Source organism: Sceloporus occidentalis, unplaced genomic scaffold (assembly GCF_023333645.1).
Source record: "Sceloporus occidentalis isolate IW3139 unplaced genomic scaffold, rSceOcc1.0.p SCAF_159, whole genome shotgun sequence".
Taxonomy (NCBI): domain Eukaryota; kingdom Metazoa; phylum Chordata; class Lepidosauria; order Squamata; family Phrynosomatidae; genus Sceloporus; species Sceloporus occidentalis.
In genome coordinates, this window is record NW_028317139.1 from 1,710,428 (window position 1) to 1,727,482 (window position 17,055).

Below are 17,055 nucleotides of genomic sequence, written 5' to 3' on the forward strand. Positions count from 1 at the left end.
TACGAGACTGTGATTGTTATAAAGAAAATACCTGAAATAAAATAGTAAGATTCATTGCAATTATCTTTTGGGATTTAACCTTTTTTACATCAAGAGTAAGAACTTTACAATAGCTTTTAGGGGAGCAGTAGATTCAAAGAATAAGCTTGCAAGGTCCTAGGAGGTCCCTTCAGACACTATTTCTTTCTCCTTCACTTCACCTCCAAATCACACACTACCAGTCTTTTATTCCACCATGTCTGGCCCTACTTCATCTCCAAAGAATAAACCTTTGCATGATGACCATCTCTCTCTCCTCCATTCACCCAATACTTCCTATCCCCTTAATAAGCCAATCTCCTCTTCGTTTTTCTTATTCTCTCCTACCACCAGGGTTGCTTCATTGTATCTTTCTCACTGCTAAACATTGGCGTACAGTGATAAATAGTGACAGAAAATTAGCCAAACATAGCTATAACATTTGAATCAAATATACACATTTGACTGCATGGAAAATAACCGAAAATGAGACAAAAGAACGCAATCTAAATGCATGCCAGTAAACTGAATTGTCCTAATCGAGACCCCTTTCCCCATGTGGTATTTTCAATTCCCTATTTACTTTATCCCAAGAGTACTTCCATTTATTAGCCTGCACTTACTCTGTAGTACTTCCCCCAAAGCTTATTATTCACCAGTCATTTGAATCTGATTTTCTCCCTTTGATCCGACAGAATATTTACTGTTGTGTTACTTTAAATAGCAGTGGCTGTGTGTGGACATTAAGTTGAAGTACACAAGCTGTCACATTAAGATTAATCATTACAACGAGTCATCCACATAGGAACCCAAGGTGATGACCATTCTCTAAAGCATTGGTACTTTTACAGCTTGAAGTCAACCTGGTTTTGATTGTAAAGTCAGAAAGGTAGAGAGTAGATAGTAAAGAGAAGTGTGTGGCTCTATACCACACCATACCCTCATACATACATAAAAATAAAAAAATCCTTTAGGAACAGTTTCAGAAAGAAAAAAAAACGTAGCCCACATGGGTCAGCTCTTGTAGGGCATGTACATCCTTTTAAACTGCATGTCAAGCAGATTAAGTTAGTAGATGAAGAAAGGGCCACCACGGTCAGGCTATGAAGCACGCCTAGGCAGTTCCCATTGTGCTGGTTCTGACAAAAGGATACTGAGATGCTTCACAGCAATAACAGATGTTATCCATACCGCAATTACAAAACCATATTTTTCAAAGTGTTGTCTTTTAACTTTTTATGTTATGAAGTCTACACAGGGCCTTGTTCGTATTTACGATGATCACACCATTACCAAAATGCTGAGGTGTTCTAAAATGCATCATGCGATTATCTCCGGTTTGGCACAAAAATCTGTTTCTTATCTCCTTTGGCTGATGAGTTATGAGCCTGCCAAATATGGGCAGCTGGGGGAAGCCAAAATGATTCACAAGGGTCTCTAAATGCACGTAAAGCCTTAATGAAGTGAGACCTGGAATGCACAAGGGAAAGAAAAGCAAGATGCTGACAGAATGAAAAGGAACACAAAGGAGAGATACATATGAGGTTGGATCTAGAGAAAGGCTTTAAATCTGTGACTTCCAGCAGCTGGCCTGTTCTGTAAGCTTCATCTAACACAAGACAGTTCATGGTGAAATATACAATCCAAGATAAGGAAAACACCAAAGAAAGGAACGCTATAAACTTATTGCACAGTGAGGGAGTGTGAAAGGAGAAAAATGTTTTCCAACTTCAATTTCAATTAATCACATTCTCTTCAGGGACTGTGTCCGGCCATTAGAGTGCAAAATGCATCTAAACAAAATGTATAACATCTGTTACACGGGCCTATTGCTTGACATGTTATTATGACATTATGAGACCGTGTCCATCCAAGCCACGATCATTCCTTTTACAGAAATGAACTGATCAATCACTGCCAATTTATTGATGACTTTACTAATGACACAGAAAACTGCACCCACTGAATAAAAACTTTGAGTGGTAATGGAACACAGGGGTTTGTGGGAGGTTTTCCAGAGCCTGGCTTAGCTAGATCTCGCACTTTGCTGCAATTCAGTGTTCCTGGGCCTTATTGCCCTAGAGGACCATGCTCAAGATCCATTAAAGTGACTAACCCTTAGGGCTACATATTAGACTGTAGACTGCAGCCGTACGGTAAATTACTGTTACTGTAAATAAAAAAATATACATGCATACACATACTTTACTTCCCCTTTAAATACCAACATGTTTTTAAGGAGCCGCACCGATATTTTTCCCCTTATGAAGTATAGAACGCTTATTTTCATATAGCACGGCTTGGTTAATAGGGAAAAGGAAGCGTTGACATAAATGTTTTTACACGGGAAGTCAATTCGATAGCTCTGTATATTGACACGGTCCCCTGTAATCTCTTTCCCTGCCTTTAAAACTCACAGCGGCAAAACCCTCACTTGTAGCCGCCACTCCATCAAGACGAGGTGGTTGAACTTGACACGATCACATCAATATCCATATTTCAAATAGCAGCTGCTCTCTTGGTGCCGGCAGTAACTCTGAAGTGAGAGGAATTGAAATCCACTATATTTTATGCCCCTTATGTTGCGGAGTTACCTCCAAAAGTATCTTTATTTTTACAGTGCTGTGAGCCGCAAAAAAAAAGAGATTGTAAGGTAAAATGAACAGGCTTCCTGCCAGCTGCTAAAAATACAGGGCAGATTTTTAAACATAAGCCTTTAGATTGTTTAATATAATCCTCAAGGGCAACCAATGTCAGCATAACTTTAATATTTGAGGTTCCATGTAAACAGAATTCACCCCTACCTCACGAGTAAGACAACATACGTGTCTGCAGAAGATAAATTAGTCTTTTGTCCTGAGCCTTCCCTTACATTGCAAGACTCTACAATTTAGGTTGGAGCGAAGAACTGCATCACATAGCTTAGTATTTAGATTTTCACATTTTTACCCAATCCTTAAGTATTGAAGCATCTACATTTACATTCATGAATTTCATAATCAGCTAGTGAATGAGCATCTGTCTCGCCCAAATGTCCCTTGGGATCTAGATGACTTCCAGTTTTCATCCTTGAAGTCCATCTTTTCTAGGAGTAACGTAAAATGGCAAGCAAAAACGAATGAACCAAAGAATGGGGCTAATCCCAGAATGTGTTGAAGGGAGAGTTAGAAAAGTGAACCGAGTTGAAATGCCTCCTCTTGTTTAGGATTTCGGTTCTCACAAGTATCCATATGGCACATATACAACACAGAGTTCTTTGTGCTCTGTTGACGAAACCAAACCAATTGGAAGGCAGTCCAGCATTTTCATGAAATATAGAAAGAGCTAGACAAAGATTATATATATATATTATATATATATAAATAAATACATATCACACTCAAGAGCCATAAGCCTGTCAGAGGATTTCTCTAATTAACAAACTTGACTCTGACCCAAATATTAACTTCAATAGTCCACCACACAAGATGTTAATGTAGTGACTCGGTAATGGTGGTAACTAAATGGGTCTAATTACTTTCAACTTGATATACCATGGAAGAAAGCACCAATTGGGGTGCCCAGATATCATTAAATCAGAGAAGAATAAGAGGAAGTCAGCTCCATACTGATAAAATAATTAGCAGGTAATCAAACAATAGCATTGTACCGTATCGATCAATATGTTATATATCCTTCCTGGATTATAGGCATCCTGATTTTCATACTTTCAGAAATCTCTCATACTAGTAACATTATAACCAAAGAGAACCTAGTATTACATGAAAACTGAAAATACTTCTCAGGTAACCTGGCAGACCAGTCCAGGTTTGGCTAGTTACACACCGTGTATGTATTGTGCATGTACAGGCATGTCTCTGCTACCGTGAGGATGTGGTTGTTGGAAAAGTTCCTTTTTAGCTCCAGAATATCTGTTTTGACAGCGAGATCCTCATAGGATGAATTTTGCACGGCATGCATTTATTATTCAAAGAAATACTTCTCCTCTATCTAATTGTTCAAAAAATATTTATAGAGGAGTTGGGGTGGTCAGGCAGACAGGAAGACCTTTGTGCAGCCTGAATCTGTTCTTGGCTCCTCTCCCACTGAAGTTATCTTAAAAGAGCAGCTCCTCTATAGACATGTGAAGTAAAGACTAAAATAAGGTGGATTCACTTTCCCAAGACATCCCGCAGAATTAAACCACAAGGCCGTTAATAATTTGTCTTTGGAGAATATCCATTGCAGGAATTCTTGAGTTCATGCCAATAATTCATGACCATTACAGGTTGCTAATGTTTTTGGGGAAATTAGACCCAAATTTGCCAAGGAAACCCCAAATGTCTCATCCCAATCAACTTTGTTAATACATGGAATCTTGGATCGCTTACAGCAATAATAGCTTTATCAAGTGCTGCAGTTAGAGCAGATCTCCCATATAATAATAGGCGTTGTACATGTGCAGAAGGCATCTTATAATGGCACTTGCGTTACATACGGTCACAGAGTTGTTCAGCCACACATAACAGGTGCAGATGTCGGATTGTGCTATGCGCCAGTGTTAATGCACAAAGTCATAGTGCCGACATTCTATCGCCAGAGCAGAAAGCCTCCCTTTCCATCTCTGTAATGGGTTAATGTAAAGTTATTTTATAGTAAAACGCAATGGTTAAAAAAAAAAAACTTTGATGAGTTCCCCTCATTGTCCTGGGGGACAATAACTAGCTTCCTGGTTCCCACCATAACGCTCAGCCCACGGAGTAACACCTGCGCTGCTCTGGAAAGCTGACATATCGGCTGGTGTATAGTTTAACGATCATTGCTCCGGGTAATTTGGCAGGAAGCAGGAGAACCTGGGAACTCTAAATATGGCTCATATGTGCTTCTGTGGAGACAAAAGGGTGTGTAAAAACCATGCTAATCGTGCAATTAGTCTTAACAGGTTTGTGTTAGTGAATTGGTGTGATTCTTGGAACATCATCCTATTTTAGTTTTTTTTTTTTTTGTTTTTTTAAGTCTCCCATCACCTTGAGTGTGCGGATTACTTGTACATGACCCATAGCGCTTTAAATTAACCAAACAGCTCTTTGTTTTAAATACCGACAGTAGATAAATATACCATAAAGTACAGTATATCTAACTACAAAAGTAGTCAAGAGGAGCTTACATGTATCCAACAGGGCCAAGCAGGGGCCGTAAATGGAGACGCCGTTACACACTCGCAGCGAGAGACCGCATGTATCGCGCCAGCAGCTGCACACCCAAACCAGCCCTAGAGCAGCAGTAAAGTTATACGTGTGGCTCAATCATTTGCCTAGTTTGCCGGTCCAGGCCTGGTAACGAACATTTATTGAACATAGTACTATAAGTATAATTCAGACAGTAACAGGTAATGTGTTAAAAATTGAATTGTTACAGTCAAAACTTTTGCTTAATTCACTGCAGCATTGTGCTTCTTTTTCATCAATTGCTGTATTATTTTTTTTTTACAGATGTTTAAATACTATTTTACCTAATAGAGGGCAAGATCAGTGGCCAAAGATGGCAGAACCGGCATACCAATTAATTTCCGGCACTGATTTTCCCAAGGACTGCAAGCAAAAAGGAGCAGCAACTTAAAAGAAAGAAAAGCAACAGATCTTCTTTAAAAAAAGGCATCTATACCAGATTTGCTTTAATAGAGGAAACTAAGTTTTTTTTCAGTGAATTGAAAGATGTTTCGTTAAGATAAATGGAACAACCACCCAGAAGCAGTGGAGGTTAATAAAGTAAGTGAATTAAAATTGCACGGTATAGGCATATAACTATTTTAAATCTATCAAGAGACCAAGGACTTCTCAAGAAACACTTATTTTTCGGTAGCTGTACTCTGACCCCTAGTCCCTGGATGGCCATTGGGCAAAGCAGGCAAATGCCTAAAAACGCCTACAAATTTACTAAATGTCAGAAGTCAGAAGCACCGGTAAGTTTGGGGGGGGGGGGGGATAAGGCATTTCTGGACGCAGAGTGCTCTGTGAAATGCCTTTTAACGCCCTTAATGCCATTCTGCCTCCAGAAATGCCTTTTAACCCTCTATATGCCACTGCCTCCTGAATGCCTTAAACCTCCCTATATGCCACTCTTCCCCATAATATGCCTTTTAACCCTCTAAATGCTAGAGTGGAATATAGGGGTATAAGGCATTTCTGGAGGCAGAGTGGCACATAGGGGGTCAAAAGGCATATCATGGGGCACAGTGGCATATAGGGTTAAAAGGCATATCATGGGGCACAGTGGCATTTAGAGGGTTTAAAGGCATATCATGGGGCACAGTGATATAGGGGGTATAAGGCATTTCTGGGGCAGATGTGCATTACTGGGGGGCAGGTTGGAAAATAGAAGGAAATAAAACCAAAATATTTTTCTCAATCATAGCTTTTATTTAAAAAAAAAAATAGTTTAGATGAATTAACATTTACTGGTAAAACTTTTTTCCTATAGGGTCGTCTTATATTCAGGCTTTTTCTTTTTTTCCTAAATTAATATTCAGGTTTGGGGGGTCGTCTTATAATCGAGCAAATATGGTACATCTAAGTCTCACTTGAAAGCTACAGCTATTTGGGTACAAAGTGTTCTTTTCCTTTTTTTTTTACTTTTTATTTGAAAAATGACATGACTTCTTTAGTTCTTTGTTGCCATCTAGATGAGTGTTTTTTCTTCTTCTTTTATGACTCACTGAAATCCACGATAACCTTGGATTAATGCATTTTTCACAGCTAGCTATGAACGCATCAGTATGTCAGAGAAACTGTATTACGGTTATGTTTTTCATTAGTTTTTTTTATTTATATTGTAGTTCAATGTACGTTTACGGAGTTGTAGAACATCTCCATTTAGGAATGTCATAGGAAGAGAATGGGGGGGAAAAAATATAGAAAATGTTCATACATATAAAATCACTATGGATCTCACTATACTTAGTTTTGCACAATTGTTACACAAATGTCTTAAGTTTTCATATCCATATGCATATCAGAGCCTATCAAAAGTGAGGATGGGGCAGTGTGTATAGACAAGTATCATAACAGGTAAGGTTTGTTTAATCATTATCATAATGATAATAATAAGTGTTAAAACAACAAAAATTTATGTTTAATTTAATAAAGGCATAACATTCCTCTGCCCTAGAATACATACTAAATACGTAAGTTGTTCATTTTAACTACATAGCCAAAATTTGGCGCTGTCCCATTCGTCAAAATGATGTAAGCCATAGCAGAGGTCAAAGTTCTCCTCCTCTACCATGTGCTGTCTCTTAGCCGGACTACCCACAAAAAATCCTAATTACAGTATTTACAACCTACACATACTGGTATTACTGTGCAGTACATCATGATTGTTACACACATGAAGAAGGAAGACTGATCTGGATATACAAGTAGACCAAAAACAATGGATAAATAGTGCAATAGAAATAAATAAAGTCTCCCATTGCCTTAATATGTCAGAATTACATCTTAAAATTTTGCTCCGACGGTATTTGATCCCTGTTAGATTAGCTAAAATTAAACAGAGCTCATCTCCTATATGATGGCGATGTAATTTAGTACATGGAACATCTAGACATATCTGGTGGGATTGCGGTAAAACCTGGTATGAAGTGTTTATGTTAATCTCTGATTTTATTAAAAAAGATATTCCACCATCTCCATCTGAATCTGACTAATATATCTTTTAATCAAAGAGCATTGGTAATACAGGGTTGTTTAGCTATGAAGATAATTATAGCAAGAAATAGGCAACAAAAAAAAAATATTAACGTAGAGAAGGTGGTTAATCAATTAAAACTCCAATGCTTAATGGAACATGGATACTATCAAGCACATCAGAGATTACAAACATTTTATTTAATTTGGAAACTCTGGACAGATAAATATCCAATTAGCTATTGTAACTTATAATAAACTAAGATTTGAGCTCTTTAGTATGTGTGGATGAGGTATGAATGTTATGTTTTTGTTATGTTATGCTAGATCATGAGATAATATGTGAAGTATCTCGACCTAGCTAAATTTTGTGTTTTCAAATGTTAAGATGCTAAACTATACTACAACTATATTACAGATAGAATATAGATATATTTTTATGTTATTTAAAGAATTTCTATTATCTGTATTACTGTTTTGTATTCATGTTTTATTATTTAATTAAAAAAAATATAAAAAAATAAATAAAATAAAAAAAGAAGGAAGACTGTACACGTTGTCAGGTACTGTGTACACCAGCTTGTAAAGACAATGTTTCTCCACATAGACCCTTCATACAACATACTTTCTATATTACAACTATGCATTCTATTACATATATCCTCTAAAACGTCAGGCATGCTATAAGTACCGCTAACAAGGCCAGAAGGTACTGTGATACACGTTTATGGTACACAATCACTGGGCACGGCTGTACCTGTTCTGAAATGAAAATAACTTCAGAATAATTTAAATATATGGTCACCAAGCCACCATAAATCAAATGTATTTGACCACTTTGAGTCCCAACATACAGCAACTACTCACCAACACAGAAAATACATAAATCTTATGCTAAGTAGAACCAGACCAATGACTATGGTGATCGGTACCCTGATGTATACAATTTTCCTCCATTTGCTTATCAAAGGCAGCTGACTGTGAAGCAGGATTTAAGGTAATTGCTACAAAATGGACAATGTCCTTGGGGTAGTTTCATGTCAGAACAAACCCACATGTTTATTTCGGTAACATAAGACTAAGCAAAAGTTTTCAAACATCAAACAGAGATCTTGAACTCCTCCGACTTGCTAATGGCTGAGTATTGGGTAGAGAATTCTCTGTACAGCAGAGAAAATCATTTTCACATGAACCTAAATCAAAAACATCAAATTGGAAATTGACATAACTGTCCCACCCCCTGGTGTCTAAAAATTTGATAACACAGGCTTTCAGTTTCTGCCAAGAACAAATAACACTTGTTGTCCATCAACTTGTCCATCAACTCAACATCATGAATTGAGTGTGTTGGTTGCGCATCTGGACTTCGAGATGATGGGGTGATGAAAGGATATGATGGACGGCGACAATAAAAGTTTGGCCATCTTCCGACTATCTACTAATCGCGCATGTGTCCAAAAACTATTAAACCCCTATTAAAGCATGGGGAAAAAAGAGCCAAGCGATAACTTTATCGCCGTAATGTAATATAATAAGAAAAAATATGTAAAATGTTGCTTGAGTCTGTATGTTATTTATCTTGATGTCCGTGTTTGAGAGTCCACATCAAAGTACTTTCCTGACGTAGAAAGCGCATCTCTAGATGTAGCAGTCTTCTTCCTCTTTCGTACAACTAAACTTGCCAATCAGTGGCAAGAAAGAATTCCCATTAAAGTCAATTGAGAGCACTTTCCACGCATGCATATGAGGGTCTATGCAGATCCCCACCGACAGCGGTGGAGCCAGCTCTGGAGCCGACAGGAGGCAGGTATATTGCATACACACAGAGGTGTTCGGCCTCCTGAACACAAAAATAGCCGAGGCAGGCAAATGGACCACGTATGAATGGTCCTTTAAGCATTTTTCAAAGGTTAGCTTTTCCACTAGGCAAGTGCTGTAATTTCTTTTAGAGTAGAAAAGGAGGTGGTGAATAACGGTAGCCCAGCTTGCTTTACCCCAAGCATAAATTTACTTTTTACCGATGTCTGTTATTTTATTTTTTTGTAATGCCCAAGTTATTTATTTTATTAACGTGTGGAATTGTCAGAGATCTCGGATGCGGGCTCCTACCTTGTTGCACCTGAATCCCTGACATGTCTACAATTTAAGGTGGATCCCTTAAGAGATCCTAAAGTATTTATCATATTTATGCAAAACTCTATGAACCTCTATCTTCTCAGAGACGAGAGCATTTTACTTACATAACAAATAATTACAGGACAGCTCAAATCCAAAATTCAAGGATGTAGTAAAACATTAATGATTGATTGTTCTTCCGTGATTTCCATACTACACCTACAGTGATAAGACGTTTTATCACGCTAATACCACCAATATCATCAATGAAGAATACTGTTTAGACATAATGTCTGTTCTAGTTATTTTTTTAATGAGGCTTCATCTTCAACAAAATCCTCTTTGTTACCACTGTTCTGCAGGTAACACTACATTAATTCACTGGTCTCATGTAATTCAATCATCATACAGTATTCATATGAATGTGATGACTCCAAGGCATGTTTGATTGAATTTAATCTGCTCTGGCAGATGAACATTCCCGTAAACATGATAATTATTGAAGGGGTCAAGAGGCATTTACAACTATACAAGGGAGGTCGCTTCATCTGAAACTGGATGCACACCAGTTCAGAAAACAGGAATATGCAATCTTATACAGTATAACTGTGTGATATAAAGCACAGGTACAACATATTGATGCATTGTGCTCCGGAAGCCATCTTAATTTGTTGTGTGTATTTTTGTGGCGTTTCTATTACTTCTAAATCTCTGAAGCTAATAAAGCCAGCCCAGGTAAAATGGAGAATTGCTTTTATTGGGTTCTTGCACTGACCTGGCATGGAGAAACAACTCAAAAAGACTCTTGGGCAAGGAAATGGGAATAGTTCTTAGTTAACCCCCAACAGAATAACCTCCTTTCCCCATTTTTTGGCATTTTTCCCAGGAAAAAGGATCCAATGAAACACACAACTGGGATATCCTACATAGACCATTAAAATATCAACATCTTTGCCCATGGTGCTCTGGCAAAGCACCAAGAGACCATTTGAGGGGAAAAAACAACAAATTGCAAAAGGCTGCTTTCAGGAATTTGCTTTTATTGTTTTGCTCTATGCACAGGTGTGGGAAAAACGACTTTTACCACATTGTCAAAATGGTGTTTAGGCATAATCGATAATTGAAAATATATAAAATAACTGCAGCTGTATACATGTAAGGACTTTTCTCTTTCTAACACCCACATGTAGCCAAACAACATTATGCGCAAAGCAGAAAATTTAATTTTAAATACTGAACATGTATTATGTAATAGTAGTCACACTATAGTCATACTTGAGAAAGCAAAACCACGAAATCTGCTTCAGAGTGCAAACACACACTTGAACCCCAGCTTCCCTAAGGAAGGAGCTTCATGACACAACCAAATAAATTGCAAATACATATGCCAGCGATGACTAGTTGAAGAGATAACGCTCCTAATAAAATATTTCTAGAAATAAACTAACCAGTATAGCAATTACTACATTGAGGTCAAGACTTGGACTACATTGTTGGGTGACTTCATGGAATAGGCCAGTTGAACACTTCAACTCATGTTATAAAAGACAACCCCCTGTTAAGCTGTCCATGCAGAATGAGTTAATGGGCAATTTCTTGAACACTGGTGGTTATGTCTAAAAAACGATTGAGATGTATATTTTTCAAAAAAAGTGGTCTAGTAACTAAAAAGCTGCACAAAGGGATTCAGGTCTTTTAGTAAAACATTGCAGTTGTTTTCCCTCGCTTCCTATGTTGTGGTTTTTGACGAGGGCATGACATACTACCGTGTTTCCCCAAAAATAAGACATACCCATAAAATAAGCCGTAGCAGGATTTCTAAGCATTTGCTCCATATAAGCCATACCCCGAAAATAAGACATAGTGATAGGCGTGGCTATGCAGCGAGGCATAGAGGGAGGAGACATAGAAAGTGAAAGTAAAAGTCTCCTCAGTGAAGTGAGGAGCAGGGGGAAGAAGTAAAGCTGTGGCTGCCATTTTACTCAGCACTGTGGGTTTCTCTCCCCCAGCACCAACCAGCAACAGTCTGTGGGTCTCTATCACCCCCCACAAAACACCAGTAAAGCTGCTGCTCCCCAGCACTGACCAGCAGCAGTCTGTGGGTCTCTCTCACCCCACACAAACACCAGGGGATAGGGGAAAAGCTTCAGCAAGCAGTCTGCTACTGAGCCCAGAGAGGTCATCCCAGCTCCACTGTGCAGATTGGACCCAGTTCTCACTGGATCCCCGATAAAGAAGCCAGCCCTTACACATCAGCTTTGCTGGCCTGAGTATCTGTACCCCCAGACAAGATGAGTATATTTGAATAAATGTAGATTGTTGTACTATACTTAATAAAAATAAGACATTCCCTGAAGATAAGCCATAGTGTGTCTTCTTGAGGAAAAATAAATATAAGACAGTGTCTTATTTTCGGGGAACATTTCGGTACATACGGAGCTCCAGGGGACCACTAGGCTACTTCAGAAGATGGATGGTTGTTGAATAGGACATTAATGGTAGGATGCATTGAACATTGGAATGTCTTAAAATAAATAATTTGGAATTTTCTATAAAAATTCAGGTGCAATGTTTGACACAACCCCTGCTCCCATGTGAATCAGTGTTTCTGCAGAACCACTTTTCAAACGTCGTACTAGAATTCATTTCTATGCATAACCACCATTTCTGCGTTTTTTTCATCAAATCTTCATTTATAAAGACAACGCTTCCACATACATATATCAGGTAACATAAGTGGTTTGTGCCTCTCCTTTGATCAGATGCTGTTGAGCTTTTAATTAGACAGAGCTTTGTCAAATTTTCTGAAGCTTCAAAGTGATCCCTCACTGAATGTTTTAAGCCAAAAATATGTAAAACCTGCTTTCTGATACCCTGATGTTCAAATTTTATTTCTGCGATAGTTTGTCAGAAAAGTAAAAGCAGATGTACCCAAAACCAAAAAACGGTATAATCAAGAGATGCCTTTTATTTTTACAGAATAAAATTCATTACGAAATCCGGTTGATGAAAGTAATCCTCTAAAAGGAAGCACTAGATCTCTAAATTTGTATACTTTATATCAAATTAGAGAAGCATGTTTGAGGAAGTATATTTAATCCATGTAGACACACAAGTACATGATCCAGGACCATTCCGGATAGCTTTAATGAAACCTGACCCATGGTGTGGTGTGCTGTACCATATGTATATTATATATATACACACATGTGTGCAATAATATATATATATAAGGCTGAGTATTTTCTGTTATACATTTATACATAAGTAGGGCAATTCTTCAATGTATTCATCCATGACAATATAGCCCAGTTGCCATAATACATGCCCAAGGCTGGTTTCTACTTAATGGGTGTGAATAAATCTCAGACATCTAGTCACTTTTTTCTCATTTTTGGCTAAACATGTCACTACTTTCAAAAATATCTGCAGTAATTTGAGTTACTCGCCTCCACATGCTGACAGGTCTGAATAAGCTTGGCCAACAGCATTTCCATTTCAGTGTTCCTCTTGATGAGACTTGTTAGATTGCTTTCCAGGCTTTGCTGTAAAGACAAAAGCAGAAGAAGAGTTTTTTGACTTGCTGGGATGAGGAATGGTGAAGCAACACAGAGTAGCTGTGTCCAATAACAATTATTTGCACATTTTGTACTAGATAAAAGGTTAATTATTATTATTTAGAACTTGTATATAGCAGAGTGGTTTAAGTATTCAGATGGCAAGGGGGAAATGCCATTATTTGTTGTAGGGTCATGACCTTAGCAATTTTTATTTAAGAACACAATTATTTTACAATTTGCAGACATACTAACATACAGTATTAATCCTAACTACAATATAGTAGTAACTATATTGGCAGCTCCAGGGCTTCTCCACGCAAATCCAACCAAATCCACAGCAAACCCACTCGGCTCCTAGAGTTTCTTCGACTCGTGTCCACCACAGTGCCCGGCATGTGAGATTAGACAGAAAGAAATCCATTGCATTTGGGCAAATATGTCACTTAAAAGTATAACTAAATGGGCCTTCTTTGTGGACTATGGATTTATTGCACCAACACTACTTTATTATGACCACATTCCTTTAAATTATACAATAGATGTCACGAGTTCCGTCCTGATGCACGATAACATTTATCTACTTGCAGTCAGTTAAATGGTCGGTTATATGTAATATTGAAATGACAAAGAGCCAAAGCAAAGAATGAAATAAACCGCAGTAATGTTTGCTTGTCATGCACCCTGTTGCAAATCATGCTGACCGTTGTTAGTCCTGCTTACTCGGAAATCCATGGTAACAGTTTTCTGAAATGGGAGCATCTCTAAGAAGAAAGCTTAACTCTGCGGGACACTCACAAGTCACCGCTGCTTTAACAAAACTTTTAATTAGAGGCATTTAAAGGCAGAAGAGTGTTCAATTGGCCATACTTTCTGCTTAGCTGTACACTATATACACATGTCGTAACTTCTGCAGCAAAGGAAGACCACCTTTCCCCTTAAAGTGTGAATATGAATACATGGATGTGAACAGAGATAAATTACGGCACTGGCCTTGCAAAGTTTCTGTTTATCGGGCAAGTGTGCCAGTGGCATGAACATGTCCCAGCTGGGTTCAAAAAGTTATCCATGTACCATTAAAAAATGTTGGTGTCTGACTGAAGAAAGGAAGCTGATATTATAAAATTAAACACGTCAAAGACAGGGATCAGCGAAGCATACACAATCTGCTTCACCAAACCTTGAAAATATTGAAAATGATGACCCCTTCAAAGACATAGTATAGTTTAAAGGATATTAAGAATCCCCCCCTCCACACTTTGGTTTATGGAATGATATATACACAATTGTTGTAAAGTACAAATATGCATCTTCATATAACACAATCTACCCCCAACCTAAGCTTCTGAGTTATAACTGACCATCCACGTTGAAAATCTAGATATTAGAGAACCTATTGCTAAAATGTTTTATATTTCTTTTTTAATATTTAAACCAGTTCCAAACACATACTACTTAGAATGTGAAGGCAGTTAGGAACCATTTGGTCTGCTTAATTAGTCATTAGTCTTGTCTTAGATTCAAGGTAACTATCATACCCTTTGAAAAACATTTTAATAAAGGACATACAGAAGAGATAACTGAACACTGGATGCACTGTATATATTATTAAATAGCTCATCCATACCGGTGCCAGTTAACAAATCTTTACAGCTAACTTCTTGAGCTTCCCTCTGAAACTCCAAAGGGTTGACATTTTTCATGTTCTCACCAACAAACACAAAGCTTCCAGAGAATGTGAAAAACGATGGTGATGTGTTTTACACTCTGGATATCTTACTTGCTTAATTTAAGGCTAGCAAAAGCTGCTGCAATATTTATGTAAATGTCAGTTTAAGCATTAAACCGGAAAGACTGCATTTCACTCTGCAAGAAGCTTTTGTCCTGGAAAACAAGCCTACTTTTTGCCAAGCTCAAACGAGCATAAAAACACCATATCAGCCAAGATATGCATTTTTCCTATTGTTTTGAATAATACGCAATTGAGAGACAACGAACACTGCATAAAAGGTTTAAGTCTAGGACAATGGAGATGTAGACAAAGTAAAAACGTAGCCTACGATTCCCTAGTTAGGTGAAAAAGCTTACTGTTTTAAAGTCGGACAAACGAACTGAAGAGATCAGTAAAAATGTAGCCATCCTAAGGACAGAAATCTGAAAGAGGATTGAGGAGGGGAAGCAAAGGCTTTCTGTTCGTCTACCTTGGCTCAGTAACTTTACTCAAGGGCTTTAGTTTCGAGGACACAGGGGCCCTTGTTGGAATTCATGTGTGAAAATAATGATGTCCTGTTACCTGTGGAATGACTTGCTCTTCACAAGGAATCCTCAAAATCTTTCATCCGTCTTGGCACAACATTACTGAATTACAATGAAGGCCAACAGAGAAATAGCTTCCTGTACTATGAACCATTGATGCAATTAAACTAACTCTTCAGAGGACACCCTTACGCCAGAGGCATCTACAGATATTCTAACAGTTTTGCCTTTCCTTTACTTGATTTAAATCAAAAGTAAAGGAAGTCCTACTGTGGTTTTTAACCAATATCCCAGATCCATATTCTGATACTGATCATTTTAGTAGCTTAATGCCAGGTCAATAATCCAGATGGAACTTTAAAAATTATTTGAGAGATGCTGTGTTAAAGCAACACTTTATGATGGACTCTACCCAAGAGGGGATTTTAAGATAGACATACTTAACAGGTTAAAAAAACACTTATTTTAAAATACCCAAGGTAACTCCATGACTGTACAAAATAAGACTGTACTACCAAACCTGGTCAACAAGTATTGACCCTTGGAGGGTCTGAAAGTTTTTGCATTCAAATCTTGGGGTTTCAGGATGAAGGCGCTAAATGTGAGGCTCACACAGTCTGGAGCCGATTCATTCATACTCTTTATTCATTTTATGAAATCTTTGACACTTAATTAGTGAGTTAGCTACTTATAAGTCATTGGTATGTCATATGTAATTCAGTTTGAATGAATGTTACTCAATTAAGTTTATCTTATCTAATCGGTATTAAAAACACACAAAATATTTACGCTATTCTAGAATGGATAATTGTATATCATACCACAGTGAGAAAGTGAGAAATTCGTTATAGTGAATAGATGGGCCAATATGCAATAAATGACATATTGTTCTTTAAATTATGTGTTTTAATTGGAAATCACATCACATGTAAATTGTATATAAAACTACAAATACATATAAAAGGCTTTTGCCAATGCGGGGAGATATTATCTGTAATATATTTGATCTAAGCTGTTTTACAACAGCTTTTTTGATGCAAGAAAATTTGCCTTAAAGCTACAAATTCCGGTTATGAATCAGACAGATTTATCTGGAAATGACAAAATGTCTTACTTTAAAGGCATTTACTTGTAGGATGTGGTTAGCTCACAGGTGACATTTGTGGTTAAATATTTCATTGTTGCCATAATTCAACATTTTAGTAAAAAAAAATAAAAAAAAAAAAAATAAAGAAAAATGAAAGAAAAATACTAATGCCCATATATTAATTTCCACTAGTGGGATAAAAACTGTAAAAAGAACATTATGCGTAAATTGTAATTAACAAAACAGGTCCACCACTGAAACCTGGGTGGAAAGCAGGTGCAACCACACACACCGGACATTGGAGACCATGACTCCTAGTATTAGGAAAGCAGTGTTTCACCTGCAAACACCCAGGTAT

General features: G+C 37.5%; 1 protein-coding gene across 1 annotated transcript in view; it reads right to left on the reverse strand.

Annotated features, from left to right (window-relative positions):
* The window catches only part of LOC149280155 (E3 ubiquitin-protein ligase MID1-like), a 51,681-nt gene that overhangs the window by 22,676 nt on the left and 11,950 nt on the right, over nucleotides 1-17,055 (reverse strand). The window contains exon 2 of the mRNA XM_089500777.1: nucleotides 13,247-13,342. Within this exon, the coding sequence (XP_089356903.1) occupies nucleotides 13,247-13,342 (96 nt within the window). The remainder of the gene's footprint in view (nucleotides 1-13,246; nucleotides 13,343-17,055) is intronic.